This window comes from Cryptomeria japonica, chromosome 6 (assembly GCF_030272615.1).
Source record: "Cryptomeria japonica chromosome 6, Sugi_1.0, whole genome shotgun sequence".
Lineage (NCBI taxonomy): Eukaryota > Viridiplantae > Streptophyta > Pinopsida > Cupressales > Cupressaceae > Cryptomeria > Cryptomeria japonica.
Window position 1 is genome coordinate 384,156,747 of NC_081410.1, and position 19,343 is coordinate 384,176,089.

At 34.6% G+C, this 19,343-nt stretch overlaps 1 protein-coding gene and 1 pseudogene across 5 annotated transcripts in view; both read left to right on the forward strand.

Annotated features, from left to right (window-relative positions):
* The first annotated feature begins 3,831 nt into the window (after positions 1-3,831).
* Positions 3,832-18,591, forward strand: LOC131067357 (photosystem II protein D1-like; annotated as a pseudogene).
* LOC131067375 (serine/threonine-protein kinase PBL34) overlaps positions 18,335-19,343 on the forward strand; it is a 29,437-nt gene continuing 28,428 nt past the window's right edge. For 2 of the 5 annotated variants that reach the window (XM_058002351.2, XM_058002352.2), the window contains exon 1: positions 18,335-18,922. In XM_058002351.2, coding sequence (XP_057858334.1) covers positions 18,703-18,922 — 220 coding nt within the window. In that variant the 5' untranslated portion in view covers positions 18,335-18,702. The remainder of the gene's footprint in view (positions 18,923-19,343) is intronic. The other 3 variants (XM_058002348.2, XM_058002349.2, XM_058002350.2) reach the window with 3 other exon arrangements.

Below are 19,343 nucleotides of genomic sequence, written 5' to 3' on the forward strand. Positions count from 1 at the left end.
ACAAGAATACATTTCAGAGAGCATGCATGCTTACTTATGGTTGTTAATTTTTTCTCATCATATCTCCTAACAAAATCAAGGATGTCTCAAAGACTAGAGAAGCAAGGAAGAAATGTGATGTTTTCTTTGTCTGTTGTTTGGGAGTGAAGCCTTCTACTATGCAAATTTGTCTTACGATGTGATCAGGCAACATATCACTGAGGACATTTCGGATTTGTATTGGACTAAGGTTAAATCTTGTTAGTTTTACGCAAGCAACACTCAGGTCATCTTGGCAACACTCAGGTCATCTTGGTTCAATTATACCTCGATGCTTATATCATTTTGCAATATCAAAATCCATGTAAGTTATACTCAGGTCGTTATGGTTCAATTATACCATGATTCTTGTATCAACTTTCAACAAATCAAGGCCCAATGATGAAAAAAAAGGGAAGCACTAGCAATTTGATCAAAACAGATGACAACATTGAGAACGAGAATGCATATTAAGCTTTGCATTAGCTGCATTATCATTATCATTTTAATGTACATTTAATTACATTATCATGTTAAGGTTGCATTTAGATTGCATTATCATTATCATTTTCATATCACGTTAAGGTTGCATTTAGATTGCATTATCATTATCATTTTTCATATCATGTTAAGGTTGCATTTAGGTGCATTATCATTATCATATCATGTTAAAATTGCATTAGATCACATTTTCATTATCATGGATCATTAGATTACATTCTCATAGCTCATTTCATATCTTGTCCTAATCACATTTAGTTACATGTACATTTTCATATCATTTTATGAGTGCATTAATTAAGCATTGCATTAGTATCATTTCACATCTCATTTTCAAGTTACATCTCATATCATTATCATTATCATTCTCGTTCTCATTCTCATTTTACATCTCATTTTCAATATACATCTCATATCATTATCATTTTACATCTCATTTTCAAGATACATCTCATATTATTATCATTATCATTTTCATTCTCATTTTAAATCTCATTTTCAAGATACATCTCATATCATTCTCATTTTCAAGATACATCTCATAGCATTATCATTGTACATCTCATTTTCAAGATAAATCTCATATCATTATCATTATCATTTTCATTTTACATCTCATTTTCAAGATACATCTCATATCATTATCATTTTCATTTTACATCTCATTTTCAATATACATCTCATATCATTATCATTTCCTAATCAAATTGCATCATCATTATCATTTCATATCAAAGTGCATTCACATACATGAACATTACCATATTGAATCAAAAGCATACAAAAAGAACAAACACATGTTAAACGCATTCACATATTCATCCATGTACATTCATGCATCGCATTTAGAAATATAATAAAAGGCATGTACATTCATCATATCACCTGCAAAACATATAGTTAAGCATGATCATCAAAACATCTTAAGCATATCACCTTCAAAACATGTAGAAGCATATCTAGCATCGCATCATCACATAGGCACTCATCTGCATTATCAAAGAAAAAGTCATATAGATCATGCATATCATATAGCTCATCAGATAAATTCATCCATAACATGTAGAAGAATATCTATTGTCATATCATCGTGCACATGTGTGACCCATGATGATCCAAAGGAAAATCAAAGATATAAGTCAGAACGAATCATTAGTGAAACAATAAATGTCCAAAGTCCCTGGATATCACATCAATAACAAAGTACATGAATCAAGAGACATCAATGTCAATCAATCAATCAATGCGTATCATATCAAATCAATCAAAATACAATAATGTACATCTCGAGGGAATCATCAAAGATACAATGATGTGTGTATGTAATCAACAAAATATATCAAGGGTACATCATCATCACAAGGGAGGCTAAGAGTGGATGCCTCCTAAAAATGACTGCATGGCCCCTGCACCTACACCACCACTAGGAGGATCTCTCCTAGGACCCATCACACCCTCATTAGCTCCTGGTCTCTGGGAGCCCCCGCGTTGAGAATTGGCAGCATAGCTAGGGGCACGTCGATCTGGGAGCATAGGCTGAAAGTACAAAGTCCTATAATATGCAACCCACTCTATCTAATCAATGAGACTCCTAAGGGTATCTCCTGTGACACCCTGTGCGTCTGCCTGCTACAATGTATGAATTGTCTCCTCTATGCGGCCTCGCCACTCTATCTCTGTATCCCTCTCAGCTGTCAATTGTGCCACCTGTGCCTGTAGTCATGTGATCTTTCCCTATGCATGTACTAACTAAGTTTGAAGACACTATACTAAGGACTAAAATCCTGCTATCTATGTCTGATACTAGTGTGAGGGCACTGTAATCCAAACCAAGGGAGGTCGTGGCACCTTTGGGACCTTTGCTACTGATACCCATGAGGAGCTTGCATGTCTTGTGGCTGGTCGGGGCAATTCTATCCTCCTCCTCATCATCATCATCAAAGCCCATGCTGCCCAATCCTACCCTCCCACCACCTAGCTCCTCCGACTCCATCTCCTCATTGGATCTATTATCAGAACTCTCCTCCTCATCCCCGCCTCCAACTGCTGCCATGGCCTCTGGATGTATAGGCCCTCCTTAGCCTAGCATATGTCACCAACCACCACCCCTAACCCTCACCCCTGGCTATTGGACCCTCCTCCCCTCCTATCTCCACCATCATCCCCACCACCATCCCCACCACCATCCCCACCTCAACCCAACAGTTCTCTGCCTCAACCTACTCCCTGATCTCCCCCTCAACCTCTCCTCCATCTCTCCACACCTTAGCCCTATTGGCCCCCTCATCATCCTCCATTTCCACCATTATCATCAACAACAACAACCTCCTCTAGTGGTGGTACTGGCTCTCATGGCCTTGTCAATCGAGGGAAATGATGGCTCGTCATATATAGGGCATAATCCTAGTGCATGCTCGCATCAGTCACTGTCGATCTCATATCACAAATAACAAAAGGAAGAGAGTGGAACTCTGCACCGGTTGTGGCATAATCTAATGGTGGCCCCCACTCCGCTCTCTCCTTGTACACTCTCACGTACAAGGTTGTCCCTTGTGGAATCGGTTGTGATCAACCAAACTATTGATATACTCGGGACAAGAGGAATATCTCTACCACATAGGGTGTCCGCCCAATCAGATATCTTCTCTGTAAAAAAACTGGAACCTCTATGACATCCTTTGGCCATGGCTCACAATCCAAGTATGGGCACCAGACCACTACATCCATGTCATTTAAAACACGCCTCCAATACTCTAGCTTCCTGAGCATAAGCTGAGAAGCTGCTTGTCTGTACATGTAAAGATAGGGGTACCCAACCGGTCGAGGTCTCTAAACAATGGGGCGCGTAATAGCTATATGCTTCCAAGCCCAAATTTGAAGCAATGTGCACCTTGCTATTAGACTGGACCCCTGATCCCTGCCATATACTATCTGGTGTAGCTCATGATATAGGTGGGCCGAAACACATATCCCCCATGCATAATAGGTCCTCTCTCGTACTATCCATCGAAGCACATGACCCCATCCAATTGACAACCCATGTGATCTCCTATCAAGAAGGAGGAAACCACCGACCAATCCAACTATAACTGATGGAAGTGGGGCATATTTATCCACCATCTCCTGCCAACCCACTGAATATCCAGCAATATGGGGATCACCAAAAATCTCCCACAGCGCATCAGTCCCTCCAATCTCCTTCACATCATATACTACTAGCTCGCTAGTGATCAGAATCTGGAGACTCCGATAGACATCCTCAGGAGTGACTGTAATCTCTCCTGTCGGCAAGTGAAAGATGTTATGCTCACTATGCCATCGCTTAGCCAAGGCTGTCAGAAGTGTTTTGTTCTTCCGATAGGAAGGCATGAGCATCGGGTGTATCAATCTGCATGCCTTGAGCATCGCTTGATCATCATCTGTCAATTGACCTCGCAGGGAGAGTGTCTTCGGGTATCGCTCCCGAAGCTGGATTACACCTAGGTCTGCCTATATTAACACATGAGTACCATATCAGTTTCACATATTCTAAAGAAATCAAGCATCGACACTCAATCAAAAAGGGGAACCTACCAAAGTGATGATAGTCATGATATCACACAAAGAGTTCCAAATCAGACACTCTTGACAACTAAGTGGGTTCAACTTAACCTATCTATGGAAATCATGAATCATATCAAAATCGAGATTCATATCGAAATCAAGAATCATATCAAAATCAAGTCTCATATTGAAATCAAGAATCATATTGAAATCAAGTATCATATCACAATCAATTGAATCAATCAATCCAAGATGCATATCAAGCATCATATCAACCTATTGACCCATATCGACAAGTTTGACCCATATCAAAAAAGTTTGACCCATATCAACAAGTTTGACCCATATTGACAAAGTTTGACCCATATCGATAGTTTGACCCATATTGAATCAATTTGACTCATATCGACCAATTTGACCCATATCGACCTTTGACCCATATCGAACAATTTGACCCATATTGACATTTGACCCATATCGACCAATTTGACCCATATTGACAATCAGTTTGACTCATATCGACCTTTGAACCATATCGACACTTGACTCATATCAACAATCAGGATCCATACCAAGGTGACCCATATCGAATTTGAACCATATTGACCTGCCTCATCTCGAACAATGATTCATACTAACCCTAGACCGACATCATGCATCTCAATGGACGCAATCGACGCATATCAACCCATCAAAAAGGTGCAAAACATCACAACAAGCCCAAAAATCTAATTTGCACATGTTAAATTTTTTTTTAAATTCAACATTGTCACAAATGCGCTAAAATAGTCGACAAATGTGTTGTACGACTTAACAAATGCGTTAGTTAAACTGACAAATGTGTTGTACAATCAAACAAATGCACTAATTAAATCAACAAATGCGCTATGAAAAAAACAAATGCACTATGTTGTACGAAAAATGAGCTTTGAAATAGGACAAATGTGCTAAAACAATAAAAAATAAAAAATAAAAATGGAAAAAGCCCTTCCGTACGAGAGAAATCTGGAAAAATCTAGCCTAAAAACATGAAAATCTAGCTAAAAAATCACAAAAGAGGGTTAGAAATTCGAACTTACTGGTGGGTCATACTCTGCTGGTCACTGGTAGCCCTGAACTCACTCAAATCGATGTTTGTGATAGGGGGGATCCATTTCTTCTCTCCTCTCCAAGCTCCACTCTCCAACTGCCAAGTGCACAAATGAGATGGAAATGGGCCCCTTGAGGGTTTATATAGCCCATGTTGATGCAGGCGACTGTGCTGCCTCAGTGGACGTATAGGGCATGTATGCGCTATGCCCACATCATCTCTTCACCATTTTTCACTATTTTTTTAAATAAAATTTATCAATAGATAAATATCGAAAAAAATTTAAAATTCCAAAAAAAATCAAAAAATAAAAAAATCAAAAAAATCAAAACATCTAAAAATTCTAAAAAATTCCAAAATTTAAAATCATCCAAAAAATTCAACAGTCGTCGTACATTGCGACACTGCCCTGAAAAATCATAATTTTTCTCAATTTATCTCCCAAGGGGGCATTATCGACACCAATTTCATATCAGTCTCATATCAACACTAGCTTCATATTGACTTCTCATATCGAATCAATTCTTCATATCCAAGGCTTCATATCGACAATTTTGACGACAACACCATATCGAGAATTTTGGCAACATATCGAGTGTTTTTCTTTGAATCAACATGTGGTCACACGTCGCTTCAAAGAGGGGCAAAATGTAGACACCTAAAACTTGCACAGCTAATTAAATGAATTTTATTCATTTCATCATTTATTCGCTTATTAATTAGACTAAGGTTTAATTAATATCCCTATTCTTCCAATCAGCCTATTAATCAAATTAAAGATTTGATTAAAATCCTTTTCTTCTAGCCTAACCTATTAGTTAAACTAAGGTTTGATTAAGTACCTAAGCCATTTAATTAAATAATGGATATCAATAGACAGGATGGCGACATCACTTGTAATAGAATAAAAATACAGATATTTTATTTACACACGTTTGAACGACTTTTTCTCAGGCCCATTCCAATTTTTTTTCGAATCCCTATCCAGTAGCAGATTCAATTAACTGAGTGAAAGTCTTCATTATGAAAATGAATAGTAATATATTAATATAGATATTAATATACAAAATAAGGAAATAAATATATACGAAGATATATGTCCCCCTCCTAAGCATCGCATTCCCTCTTTTTTGCATCTTCCATTGAACCATAGAACTATAGCTTAAGGGGGTAGGGGGGGCCTCCCTTCAGTAGTTGTTGATACATATACGATCGAATTATCCACCCACTCAAAAGCAAAGAAACAACAATCCAAAACATCTGTTGATGAATGACTATACAACGGTGGTCCGTATGAGTTAATCATTCTACACTTCCTACTTGGTGTGGCTTGTTATATGGGTCGTGAGTGGGAGCTTAGCTTCTGTCTAGGTATGCATCCTTGGATTGTTGTTGTATATGCAGCTCCAGTAGCAACAACTACTGCTATTTTCTTGATTTACCCTATTGGTCAAGGAAGTTTCTCTGATGGTATGCCTCTAGGAATCTCTGGTACTTTCAATTTCATGATTGTATTCCAAGTTGAACACAATATTATTATGCATCCATTTCACATGTTAGGTGTAGTAGGCATATTCGATGGCTCTCTATTTAGTGCTATGCATTGTTCCTTGGTAACTTTGAGTTTGATCAGGGAAACTACCGAAAAATGAGTTTGCTAATGCAGGTTACAAATTTGGCCAGGAAGAAGAAACCTACAATATTGTAGTTGCTCACGGTTATTTCGGCTGATTGATATTCCAATATGCTAGTTTCAACAACTCCTGTCCTCTACATTTCTTTTTAGTTTCTTGGCCAGTGGTAGGTATCTGGTTTACTGCTTTGGGCATCAATACTATGACTTTCAACTTAAATGGATTCAATTTCAACCAATCTGCTGTTGACATTTATTTAATTAAAACCCCCTTTTTCCCTTTTAATTGAATTTACATTTGATTAAAATCCCTTTACATTTAAATAATTCATTATTTATTTGTGAATAGTCCCCCCATTTGCAAAATCCTACAAATGCAAGTTGCACCCCTTTTGGCTAAGATAAATCTTTTATTTTATCTAAAAAATGCCTATTTCACTCCACTTGCATTCTCCTACATTTTCCATTAGCATGCTAATATTCTTCTAGAACCCCTTTAATCCCTCATTAATTAGCCTACTTCTTCTAATTATTTCACATCCCTAAATTTGGGGGAGTCACTTCTCCAAATTTGGAGAAAGTCTTCAAAATGTGTTAAAGACTTTATCTCTTTCAACAAGTTAACTTGTTGAGTCTTCCAAAACTTGTAAGGCTCTTCCAAAAGCCTTGAAGGTTGTCTACCTTCCAACAAGTTAACCTCTAAAGTCTTCAAAGGCATTTAATGCCTCTTACAAGACATCACCCTAGCCCATGATGGTTGTCCCTTTGGCCATCCCTCAACTTTCCACAAGAGTTTACCTCTTGGACAATAACATGCTCCCTTGGATAATAACATTATCCAATTATGTCATCCCTTGAGGTTATCCCTAATGCTTGCTTTGCATCCTCTCAAGCCATCTCAAGGTGACATTTGTCAACTTGGGATTGGATTGAATTCCCCTCATGGATTGATAACTTTCAATCCTAGCCCTTGTTAAGATTGCTCAATCCTGGCCATCCATTTCTCCATTTTTTCTATAAATAGAGCCCATTTCTTCAATTTAAGGATCCATCATCTTTTGCATCCATGTTATAGTTATTTTGTTATCCAGGTTATCAAGGAGCTCCAATTGTTCACCCTCAAGCATCTAGGCCATCCTAATTGCATCATAGTTTAGATTATATCATGTTTTAGATTATAATATGTGAAGGAGTTGTTGAAGAAGTTTGGTTTAGATGATTCAAAGCCAGTTGGTACTCCTATGGTGACCAGATGTAAGTTGAAAAAGGATGATGATTCTCTGAAACCAAATTAGACTAGATACAAATATATGATTGGTGGATTGTTATATTTGACTCAGACTAGACCAGATATTATGAATGTTGTATATCTTGTTGCTAGATTTCAAGTTGATTCTAAGGAATCTCATGTTGTTGTTGTTAAAAGAATATTTAGATATTTGAAAGGGACATTTGATTATCGTTTGTGGTATCCTAAAGAGGATTATTGGACTTTGAGTGCTTTTACTGATGTTAATTGGGCCGAAGATGTGGATGACATAAAAAGTAGTAGTGGTGGTGCATTTTTCTTGGGACATAGATTGGTTTCTTGGATGAGTAAAAAGAAGAATGCTATTTCATTGTCTACTGCAAAGGCTAAGTATATTGATATTGCTAGCAATTGTACTTAGGTGGTGTGGATGAAGCATATGTTGAAGGATATCAGAGTTGTTTATGATGAACCTACTACTATATACTATGATAATTCTAGTTCTATCAACATTTCTAAGAATTCGGTGTTGCATTCAAAGACTAAGCATATATCAATCAAGTTGAGAGAAAAGGTGAATGCGAAGGAAGTCATATTGGAGTATGTATCTACAAAGGAAAAAATTGTAGATATCTTCACGAAGCCTTTGCCTATGGATACTTTTGAGTATTTCAGCGAGCAGCTAGGGGTGATTGCCCCTCTTCATAAGAACTAAGATGCATGGATTTGCATCAGTCCGATGGATTTCATAGTCATATCTTGTGATCCAGATTGATGAGTGGTGGCTGATACCAAGGGGGATTAGTCAGTGTTGTGGTTCAGATGTTTAGTTCTGTGATTTTGTGGTGCAAATATATGCCTTTTGCATTGATTTCAAAGGGGGAGAGAATCATGTGAAAAATTGTATAGTGATCTCATGGGGAGAGATTATCTAGTAAGGGGGAGAGAATATTTGTAGTATGAGAGAGTTGTTGATTTCTTTGTCATTGATTGCTTTTCACAACATATATTACCATCAATTCCAAAGGGGGATATTTTTGGGATAATGTGCAAATATGTGTTTAGATTGATTGAGTGATGTATTGTCATTGATGTCAACATATTCATCTACGTGTTCCAGTATTGCAGTTAGATTATGTGAGTTGGTTTGGCCAATATGTTGCAGATGAGTTGTTGCGGATTAAAGGGTTTTGAGCTAAGTATATCTGGTTGATTCAACTTAGGTTTTAGTGGTTCGCATGGTGATTTGATCAAGTTATGAGATCCAGTATTGTGGTTGGTTTCTCTGTTGTTTGGTGTTGATCAATGCTCTAGATTTTGCTCTGCATTTCTCTGCATTGCAATATCTTGGTTTGTGGATTTGGAAGAGTGTTTGGAACGTTCTAGTGTGTTCTCAATTTAGATAGTTTGTGATTTGGAGGTCCGCAAATGAATCTTTCAATTTGATAATCAGTTCAGTTAGTGTTCTTGAAGTTCGATATAATCATGATGAAGATTATAGTAAGTGGTATTGGTGCGGTTGTTTCTGTGGTAATTCATGGTGCTCATGGATGTTTCTAGATAGTGTCCTATTTGTATTAGTGGTCCGCATTGATCGTTGTGCTCTCTATTGGTGATTTGCCTTTATCTGGTGTTCTTCATGTTCTTGGCCGACATGATGATTGTAGCATGTTGAGGATGTTTGGGGCATAATTCTTGGAGGTGTTTCATATTCAAGGTGTTGATTTAGGTCCATACTATGTCTTAGTCGACATTGTTTTGATCCACATGTAATATTGTAGCGTGTATGGTTATATCTTTGTAATTTGTGATGTGTGTTGAGCCGACCTTGACATATAGGTTGATGATTTGTATAAATAAATGTAATGCTCATGTGAGAGAGTGATCTGTGTGTGCAAATAATGCTTTGATATTTCAGAAGTAGTGAAGTAGTGCAAAGAAGTGTGAAGAAGTGTGAAGGAGCAGAATATGCGTTATGTGCTTAACCAAAACTGTAACCAGGGATGAGGAGATGCTATTTTCTCAGTTCATGATCTTTCAGATGTAATTCGAATGTGTTTGTAAGGCAGTGAGTCTTTCCTGGGTTGTAGCCCTTTGTTTTTTTGGAGCAGTGAGCTCTAGGAAGTGTGCCTGAAAGCATGTGCATTCCCCATTGTAATATTTCATATACTTCTAACAGGGTATCATCATATTGTGGGTAGGTTCCCACTATGGTTTTTACCTTGACCGGGTTTTCCACATAAAAAATCTTGGTGTTATGTGTGTTATTGATGTGGTGTTGATTTATGCTTTCATTGTTAATTATCAGATCTGAAATTGTATTTGAGTTAAGAAAAGATTTTGAGAAAACTGGTTCACCCCCCTCTCAGTTTTCTACCTTGTTGCCAACAATGTTTTGGTCTAGAGCATTCATGTTTTGATCTAGAAGAGTTTTGGTGTATAGATGTTGCGATTGGAGTTTATCGAAAGACTCTTTCATGTATTGGTCAATGATCTAGGTGCTTCTTTTTGGTCCAAAGCTTCTTTGTTAGTTTTATTTTTGGTTCAGATTAAGATCATTATGTTTCCTATTTGGGTCCAGTTGTATATTTCATGTCAAAGGCGTGCATACATGTTAGAATATTCTTTGTGGTCGGATTTGTGGTGATGATTATTTCATATTGGTATATATGTACAAATGCAGGATAGATGAAAAATATGTGTGTGTGTGTGTATGTGTGATCGAATGTGCGACTTAATGTAAGAGTGGTGATGTTGGTAATGTAGAGATATCAGTTTGTATAAGGTCAGTGATCTAGAGACTTGGTGTTTGGATATTTTGTCAGATCTAGATTTGTGCTACAACAAAAAACTATAATCAACATACAAAGATGCTTTGTTGAGGTAGTAATTTTTCTAGAAATTGTGAAACTGTATCTTTCCCTGTTGTAGTTAACTTTGGTGCACAAGTCCCTTTTTGTATCTTGCCCCAAGAGTAGTTAGCCTTGGTTAGCAAGTCTGAAGCAATGAGATCCCATCTGTAATCATTTCTATATAGTGGACTAATTTTGTGAGTTCACACTCACCATGGTTTTTCCCAGTTTGGGTTTTCCACTTATAAAATCTTGGCGTCCTTGTGTGAATGTTTTATGATGTCTTTATTTATTTCCACTTGATGTGCATATATGGAATGAATTGGTTAATGCAATTTTGAAGTCCTAAATTTTAGTTCATGTTGATTCACCCCCCTCTCAACATCCGGCGTGTGTTCAACATTTCTGACTGATCAATCAATTTAGTCTTTGAATCAATCAAATCAAGTTAACAATTCAATCAATCCTTTTAACTCTTAATTAATTCAGTTATCAAATCAATCAATTTAGTATATCTCAATCATGCAACTAGTTTTGCCTTGTAATTATCTCCATCTATTTTGTCTCATCAAATCTCAACCATTGATCATCTCTGCTCCCAAATCAATCTCAACCGTCGAATCAAATTTTCAAAATCTATGAAATCAATCTCAATCCTCATTATCAGTAACCACGATCTTTTAATTCTTACGCTTATACTTTGTAGGTATTTATGCAACTTTGAGAGCCATCATACCAAAAGCAAGAAGGAGAAGGACAATGGAGTCTAGATGCATTGAAATGGCAATGGAGTTTTTTTGGTTTGATTTGTATCATTTGCTTATTGATTTTTTTATGCATTCCTTTATTGATTTGCAATTGAGAATCTTGTGATAGAATTGGATTTAATGGTTGCCTAATTGTTATATTAAGTTATGTTTTCCCTCATATTTTTAAGTGCATACAGGTTCAATTATGGTTGCAAAGAAAAATGGAAACAGTTATGGGTTTCTTGTTGTAAAATACTTGCTCAATTCTAAATGATTTCTTTTTAATATTTTTATAGGTACATAATTGATAGAAAAAGCCACAAAATAAGGATCAAGAACAAGTCAAATTGATGGATAGAAACTCATGTTTTTGAGGAAATTCATACATACAACTCCCTATAATGAAATTGCTACTTTCAATAGTTATCAATTTTTAGTATGGTAAGAAAACTAAAGTTTAAATAAAAATGCAAATTTTTAGATAAGTATGAAAATATGGGAATGTGTTGCAAGACAAATGAGGACTATTAGAAATGACTAGAGGGGTCAACAAGGTTTAATATGGAGGCAAGAACTAATAATTATTTTTCTTTTAACATGTCATATTAGTTTTTGAGGATTTGTGACATCACGAAATCATTATGTTAGCCCACATATTTTTAAGGCTTCACGCATAAATAGGCTCCTTAGGTTATCAAGCATAGATGACCAATCCACACCATCTAAACACAACACCATAATACCATAACTATACATTTTAAAATACCATATAAACAAGGGATCAATTAATCAAAGACAAAATAAAAAAATATATTACAATAACTAAAGACTTCTTAACCCTTTCATTTACATTTACATCTATTGGACAATTTTAAATCTAAATAATTGAACAATTAAATTAAGTGTAAAGTTCAAATATTTTGCCCCTTCATAAACCCAAGTTTAGAGCATAGTAACCTGTGTGTTAATGGTGTTGTTGGGTAGCTAGGTGATGGATGGATCCTTGTTCATTCCCTTAAATTGGGGGCAACAAGGAGTAATGATGGAGTTGAGTCGTCCATGCAAGAAAAAATAAAAAATGTCCTATTCTAGCTTAGTATAAAACCGCTTTCCAAAAGAGTAGGACAAAGGCATAATTATTCCACAAGGACCGACCATTTGTCACAAGCACATCATTCATATACAAGATAAAGACACTGCTTATTTATGCTTGCCCCATCCAAGAATATAAGTACCAACACACATTTTACTCCAACAACTAGATCCCACTTTCATTTTATTATTTTAATCATTTTTTAAAAAGACGTTTTCAAACCAACCGCACGGGCTATACGTGAATCCAGTTGTAATAATTATTATTGTTAACTTAATCTTATTACTCCGAACCGTAAACAAATCAATACCATGGGATTAATTCTGCTTGCTATGACTTTTTTTACAAAAGGTTGAAAAAAACTAATAATAAAACAAAATAAAAATACTTTGGTATTAACATAAAGCTTGTGTAGATAGAAGTACAAATCATTTTCAGAATTATATGTTGTTTACGAATTATTATGATTTTTTTTTTTAAATATTGAATTAGTCTATATGTGACATATTTTGTATTAAAGAATCTGAATTTCATTCCATTTTATCTTGATATATCTTTAAAATTAAAATTTAATTTGTATTATTTTTTGTTTATTGGAATAAATATGCAAACGTAAAATGATCTTAAAAATTTCAATTTAAATCTAAGTCTAAGTTGACTCTTTTCATACTACTCATTATTTGTGGACTTGAGCACGAGAAATGTTGACTTTTGTGTTGGGGGATTGTACGAAAGAATAAATTATAGTCTGTCTATTATTTAGAAATCATAAAAGAACTTCATTACACATTGTATCATCATTAGAAGAACATACCATCAACATGATATCAACACACCTATGTTCTAAGCTTATTGCATGATTGCTTGGTGTATTTTCAATCTTATTAAAACCTCAGATTTAATTAATTCTAGGGGCTTAGCATAAGGTAGAGATCATCAACATTGCTAGTATTTAAATATGGATTCCATATAGCAAGGTGAATATTTGTTACAAATATAAAAGATCTATAGTGATAAGGTTGAGTATGTAGTCCACGTGGAATCAAAGGGCATGTCATGCCAGTGTCGTCGGTCAAGTTAAAAAGTTTATCAGGCATTTGAAAAAAAAAGGTTGAATATGTAGTCATAGATTGAACTCTCATGGATTTCATTTCTTGAGCTACATAAATGACCTAGATTATCACAAAATAAAATTTTCAATCTAACGTTATCTAGACATAGAACTCTAGTGGCCTCTATTACCCCTTGTAAATAGAGCCATCATGATTATGCATATTGTGCCCTCACTAATCCAATGCATTCAGGAGCTTGAATCTTCATGTTGAAGTTGTTGACATTCATGTCCATGTCTTTATGCCCCAAACCCTTGTTAAGCTAGTGCGCTCATGAGCTTTATGCCCTTGTTGGTCTACTGAGCTCACACATTTGGACTATTTGCATTAACGTAGTGCATTCATGTTAGAAATGAGATCCCCCTTTGCGACCTCATCTGACTTGAACCAACCTTAAAAAAATCATCTTCTTAATAAAAACAAAATAATGAATTACATAAATATCATCTCTAATAAAAAATAATAAATTGAATCCATATATTCAAATTATTTATCATGATAATTATGATGTATGAATACATTTCAAATATTTATATAATTATATTTATTTTCTATACACTAATATTTTAAAAACTTAACTTTTTCTAATCCATCATTTTTATTAGAAAAATAGATTATCAAATAAAAAGTCCTATTATTATTAAGATAATATTTTTATTTCTTAGATGAATTGAATAAATAAAATAAAATAATTAGTTGAGACACTTCTAAATTAAATTCTTGAAGATTTATTAATGGGGATATGTTCCACCAACAACAAATTCTAAGAGCATTACATATATAAACATATATTATATTAAATAGGTCAAATTACTTAATGACTAAAGAAACTAGATTTTATCTTTTTTGATCAACGACCTAAGTACCGTATGGCTATTGGCTATCTCTTTACATTTTTCTTTAGATTCTTTATTTTTGTCCATTTCATAGTAGCTTCCTCTACTTTATACTATATATTATAATATGTTTATGAACAAGATTGATTAATATTTGCCAATACAGATTCTTGAATTTGAGGATCTACTTCTCATTTCTTTTTCTTTGATAAATCAAGAGGTCATCTTACTTTTTTGACCTTTGCTTATAGGTATTTGTGGTTGTATAGTTTTAAGAAAAGATGGATGCTTTTTTTAATCTTAATTATATTTTTTAAATTGATTAATGTTTTTTATTTAATTTATGATTTTTTTGAGATGTTTATTAAATAAATTAATTGGCATTTGAATTATAAGAGATGGACGAGAAAAAATATTAATTTTCAATTGCATCCCTTGGTCTATTTCACATTTAAATAATTTATTGTCTTCAAGGTCTTCTAGTTCTAAGCCTTCTTAACCATCTAAGGAGACCATAATTGCAATCTTTACTTATAAGTGAGAAAAGCAAGGGACCTACTACCATGTAGCTAACTTTAGAGCTTTAAGTTTACCCATTTGATAACATATGCCTTACTTGGAAAGAACACCAACAATTGAAGAGAATATTTCATAATTAATGACTTTGTTCTAAATTCTATCTTCCACCTTTAACCATATCTTATCTAGTAAACCTTTAGAAATGTCTAGTTCCATTTGAATGCAATTAGAGGTGGAAAGGATCAAATTATTTATTTTTGTGGATAAGCACCATAATTTTTTAAAACATATTTTTCATTCCTTGAAATCAAGCATTCACCCAGAACTACAAATCTAGATAAAAGAACCCAATCTAGACCAAAATAAAAAGAAATTTTCTATAATCAAATTACATGTTAGAAACCATCACTTAGTAAGAAAACCATTCTTATATGAGACCTAAGGCCCCTTCTTTAAAGCTTACCACCTATCTTCAACTATTTTAAACAACAAAATAAAAAACACATTAGGCATGTGGGTATTTTTTTTATCGAACCTTCAATCTTTTTTTTAACTAGTTTGTCAAAAATTAGACATGAAGCTTAGCTAATTTAGGCCATAAAGCATTAAATCTATAGACTAAGCCTCTTTTCATAAACTTTTGTTCCTCATCAAAGACTTCTTGACCATGAGAAAGAAGTAGTCACTCGCTAGCACATACAATGCTATTTACTTGTTGCTTTTGCTTTAGTTAAGCTTTTTTTTTGCTTCCTTTCTATTCTATTTAATCACATCGTCAATCCATTTGACACAATGCCAACCCTAACATGACAAATCTCTTTGCATAGAATGGGATCGATTTGCATCTATGTGGCCTTATTTATTAGGTGTAACAAAGGCCACCAAAGTCATGTGCCTAGATTATATTGGTCCCACCTCTAACACCTATATTGTTTCTTAATCTCCATACTAGAAAAGCCCCTTCGAAAAATATAAACCTTTCAAGCGCCTTCAATTTTCACCATTTGCCCTTTGTGCAAGCACTCTAGGGTTTATTATGGCTTGGATTAGAGCTTTCATATCATTCAATAGTATAACCTTGGGTCGAGGATGGTGGAATTGTTAAAATTGGAGGAAACAAGAGAAAATGCTAGCAACTAACTATAAGGGCATCAAGAAATTATGAATGATTCCTAATCTATTGTTAACAATATAGATGATGATGCTAGCTAGAACTCTTGACAACGAAATACTTTCTAAGTGATAATGATATGGTTGGATAAGTGGTTGATGGAGATTATATACTAAAAACAAATTATGGTTTGTCCTTTTATATAACATCCTAACATACAAATTGACATTTCATGCTCTAGTACTAAATAATGGCTAGTTGGAAGGGGGTTGATTAAATTTGAATTTGCAAGTTTGGGGTCAAATATGCATATGTGGATTTGATACAAGTTAGTGGATACAATTTTTATAGATTAAATTTGGGTCCTTGAGAATGTGTGGGTTTGGGTTTAGTGAATACTCTAATTAATTACATATTTTTATGTAGAAACATATACTACATCTACACTATCATTACATATGAGGCAACTAGGTCAAAGTGAGTTGAAAACATAGGGGATGCACTTTTCATCCGTACAATTATTAAGAAATTTTTGTAGGTGCCTACCAACTAAATGTGTCCCCTTACCTCATTAATTTAAATTAATCATTTATTATTATACAAAAATAGATTCCATCCTGGAATTTTATGGAGTCTAAAGGGTAAAAATGTTAATTAAATTAAATCCTAGATTTCATTTAATAAGATATGTGATTAATTAATGTAAATTAAAACTTGAGTATGCTAAAATGAAAATAATTGAAAGTCGAGAAGAGAGAATATTTGTTTACTTTTTTTCATGATATCAATTTTTATCACTTTGACTAGCTAAAAGGACGTGATAGGCAATTAAAACCTATAAACTAGAATTATATCAATGGTCAAGAGCTCGTGACAAAGTTATTTAAAGATTTTTTATGCTTGGGACTAGACCAAATTCATAGTTCTATCTTTGGACTCTTTATTCCTGCACAATTTTGTCCATTATACAATTTATCTTTGAATTTGTAGAACATTTTCATCTATCTTTATCCTTGCATCTACAAATTGGTGGGGCTAAAAGCAGCTTCAAGGCCCTCCTGCAAACAATGATAAAACTGCTGACTTTCTTGATAACAATCGACCTCCATGTGGTAGATGTAACAAGATTGAAGTGATGGCAAACCATAGAATGTAATATGCTAACACAACTAAGAATGATATGAGATTGAAATTGTGATTGATACACTAAATGTAGATGTAAGATGCACTCTTAATGGGTAAATGACCTAAGATGATTTCCTTATATACGAGGCTTATATACATAGCTCAAGACCTTTGACATGCAAGTCAATGAATAATAGTCATGTTCCTAGAATGTTAGACCATGGAAACATTAGATTTGCATTTCAAATAAGGAAGACTAGACAATAGATGTGTATTTGTTTAGGGGATAGAACCATGGATGCAATCTAGTCCATGAAGAAAAAAGCCTTAGAAATATGTCCGAATCCTATTCTAAAGTTATAAATGTAGAATATGAAAATGATAGTTTAGAATAAAGATTAGTTAGTATACCAAAAAAGACAAATTACATCCATTCAAAATAACTAGTTTCTACAATTGCTAATTGATATTTATAATTTTTTATGCTCAAAAATTTCTTCTATTATAAATTTTCTATTTTTTAATAATAATTAAAATAACTAAAAATACATTTGGAACCCAATTAAAATTATAATTTCTAAGTCCAAAATATTCAAACATCCTTGTAATTAAAATACATGACAATTCAATCCAAATATTATATCATAGATGCGCAACCTACAACTTAATATGATAGTGTGTGTGCATGCATTTGCAAATATACAAGTTTTTATGAATATGAAGAAATAATCTGTTATTCTGAAAATGTATATAATTATTGGTATTAGATGGTAATTAATGGATTAGGCATGAGAACTGAAATGAAAAAGAAATGCAAAGGTGGCAGGCAAGGCCAAGCCATGTCGAAATCAATATTCATCTTTATGCTTTTCCATATAAATAGAATCGAGATACCCATCAATCACTCCCCACCTTTCCCTTTCGCTTTCTCTAAGCACTCACACAAAAACCATTCAGGCAGACAGCCACTTTGCATTGTCCATCACATCTCTTTTTCTAATTAATTCTATTTTTTTCTTCTTTCTTAGTACTGCTCTGCTTTGCACATGGGTTGTCTCGTTCAACGTTTGATCCCTCCAATGCCCGAAACACCTGCTTTTTCTAGAATTGTAGTATTGGTCGAGTCACAGTCATACCCATTTCAGCTGGATACCCTGTAACTTGTAAGCAAGCTACCCATCACTTCAATTCAATCACCTTCCCTTGGTCAATGAATTTGGTGGATTCTGTAGATGCTGTGTGTGATTTGGTAGGTGAGGAGGTTGCCTGAAATGGGGATAGTGACAGGAGTGATGAAGAAATCACAGGCATGGGAGAGAGTTGGCGCCAATTCCAGTGTGGTGAGGAGGAGGATGAAGGACGATGATTGTAATGACGATGAACAGCAAGGCATTACTAACAATAACAACAAGTGTGGGTGTTGGCATTATCTCATGCCCAACTGCATTGCCACCAGATCCTCTACCTCTACTGTGATCATCACTACTACTGGTAAATCTAGCCCACTTTGCCTTTTTAAACTTCAATTTTGTTTGCCAAGGAAATAAGTGCATACCAGGTAATGAATCTCCTTTCTTGCTTATTTTTAAGCCAGGGAAATAATTCCATGTGGGCATTGGGTTCAATCCTTAATTTCACCTACATTTGTCTACCTACCATTACCGATAATCAATCATCTTATTTTGGCTTAAAATGTTTAATTTTAGCTAAGTCCATGTGCAATGCTCATAAAGTATTATTTGTCAGTTTTTTAGTTTCACATACAACTATAGGTAAATCATACCATATTGGCTAAATTTATTTCATTTTGGTTGCCAAGCAAAGGAGGACATTTAGGTTTATTGCTTACAAAGAAGCTTTTGCCTGCTCTTTTCCTGCTCACAATTACTGATAATCAATCCCTGCGTGATTA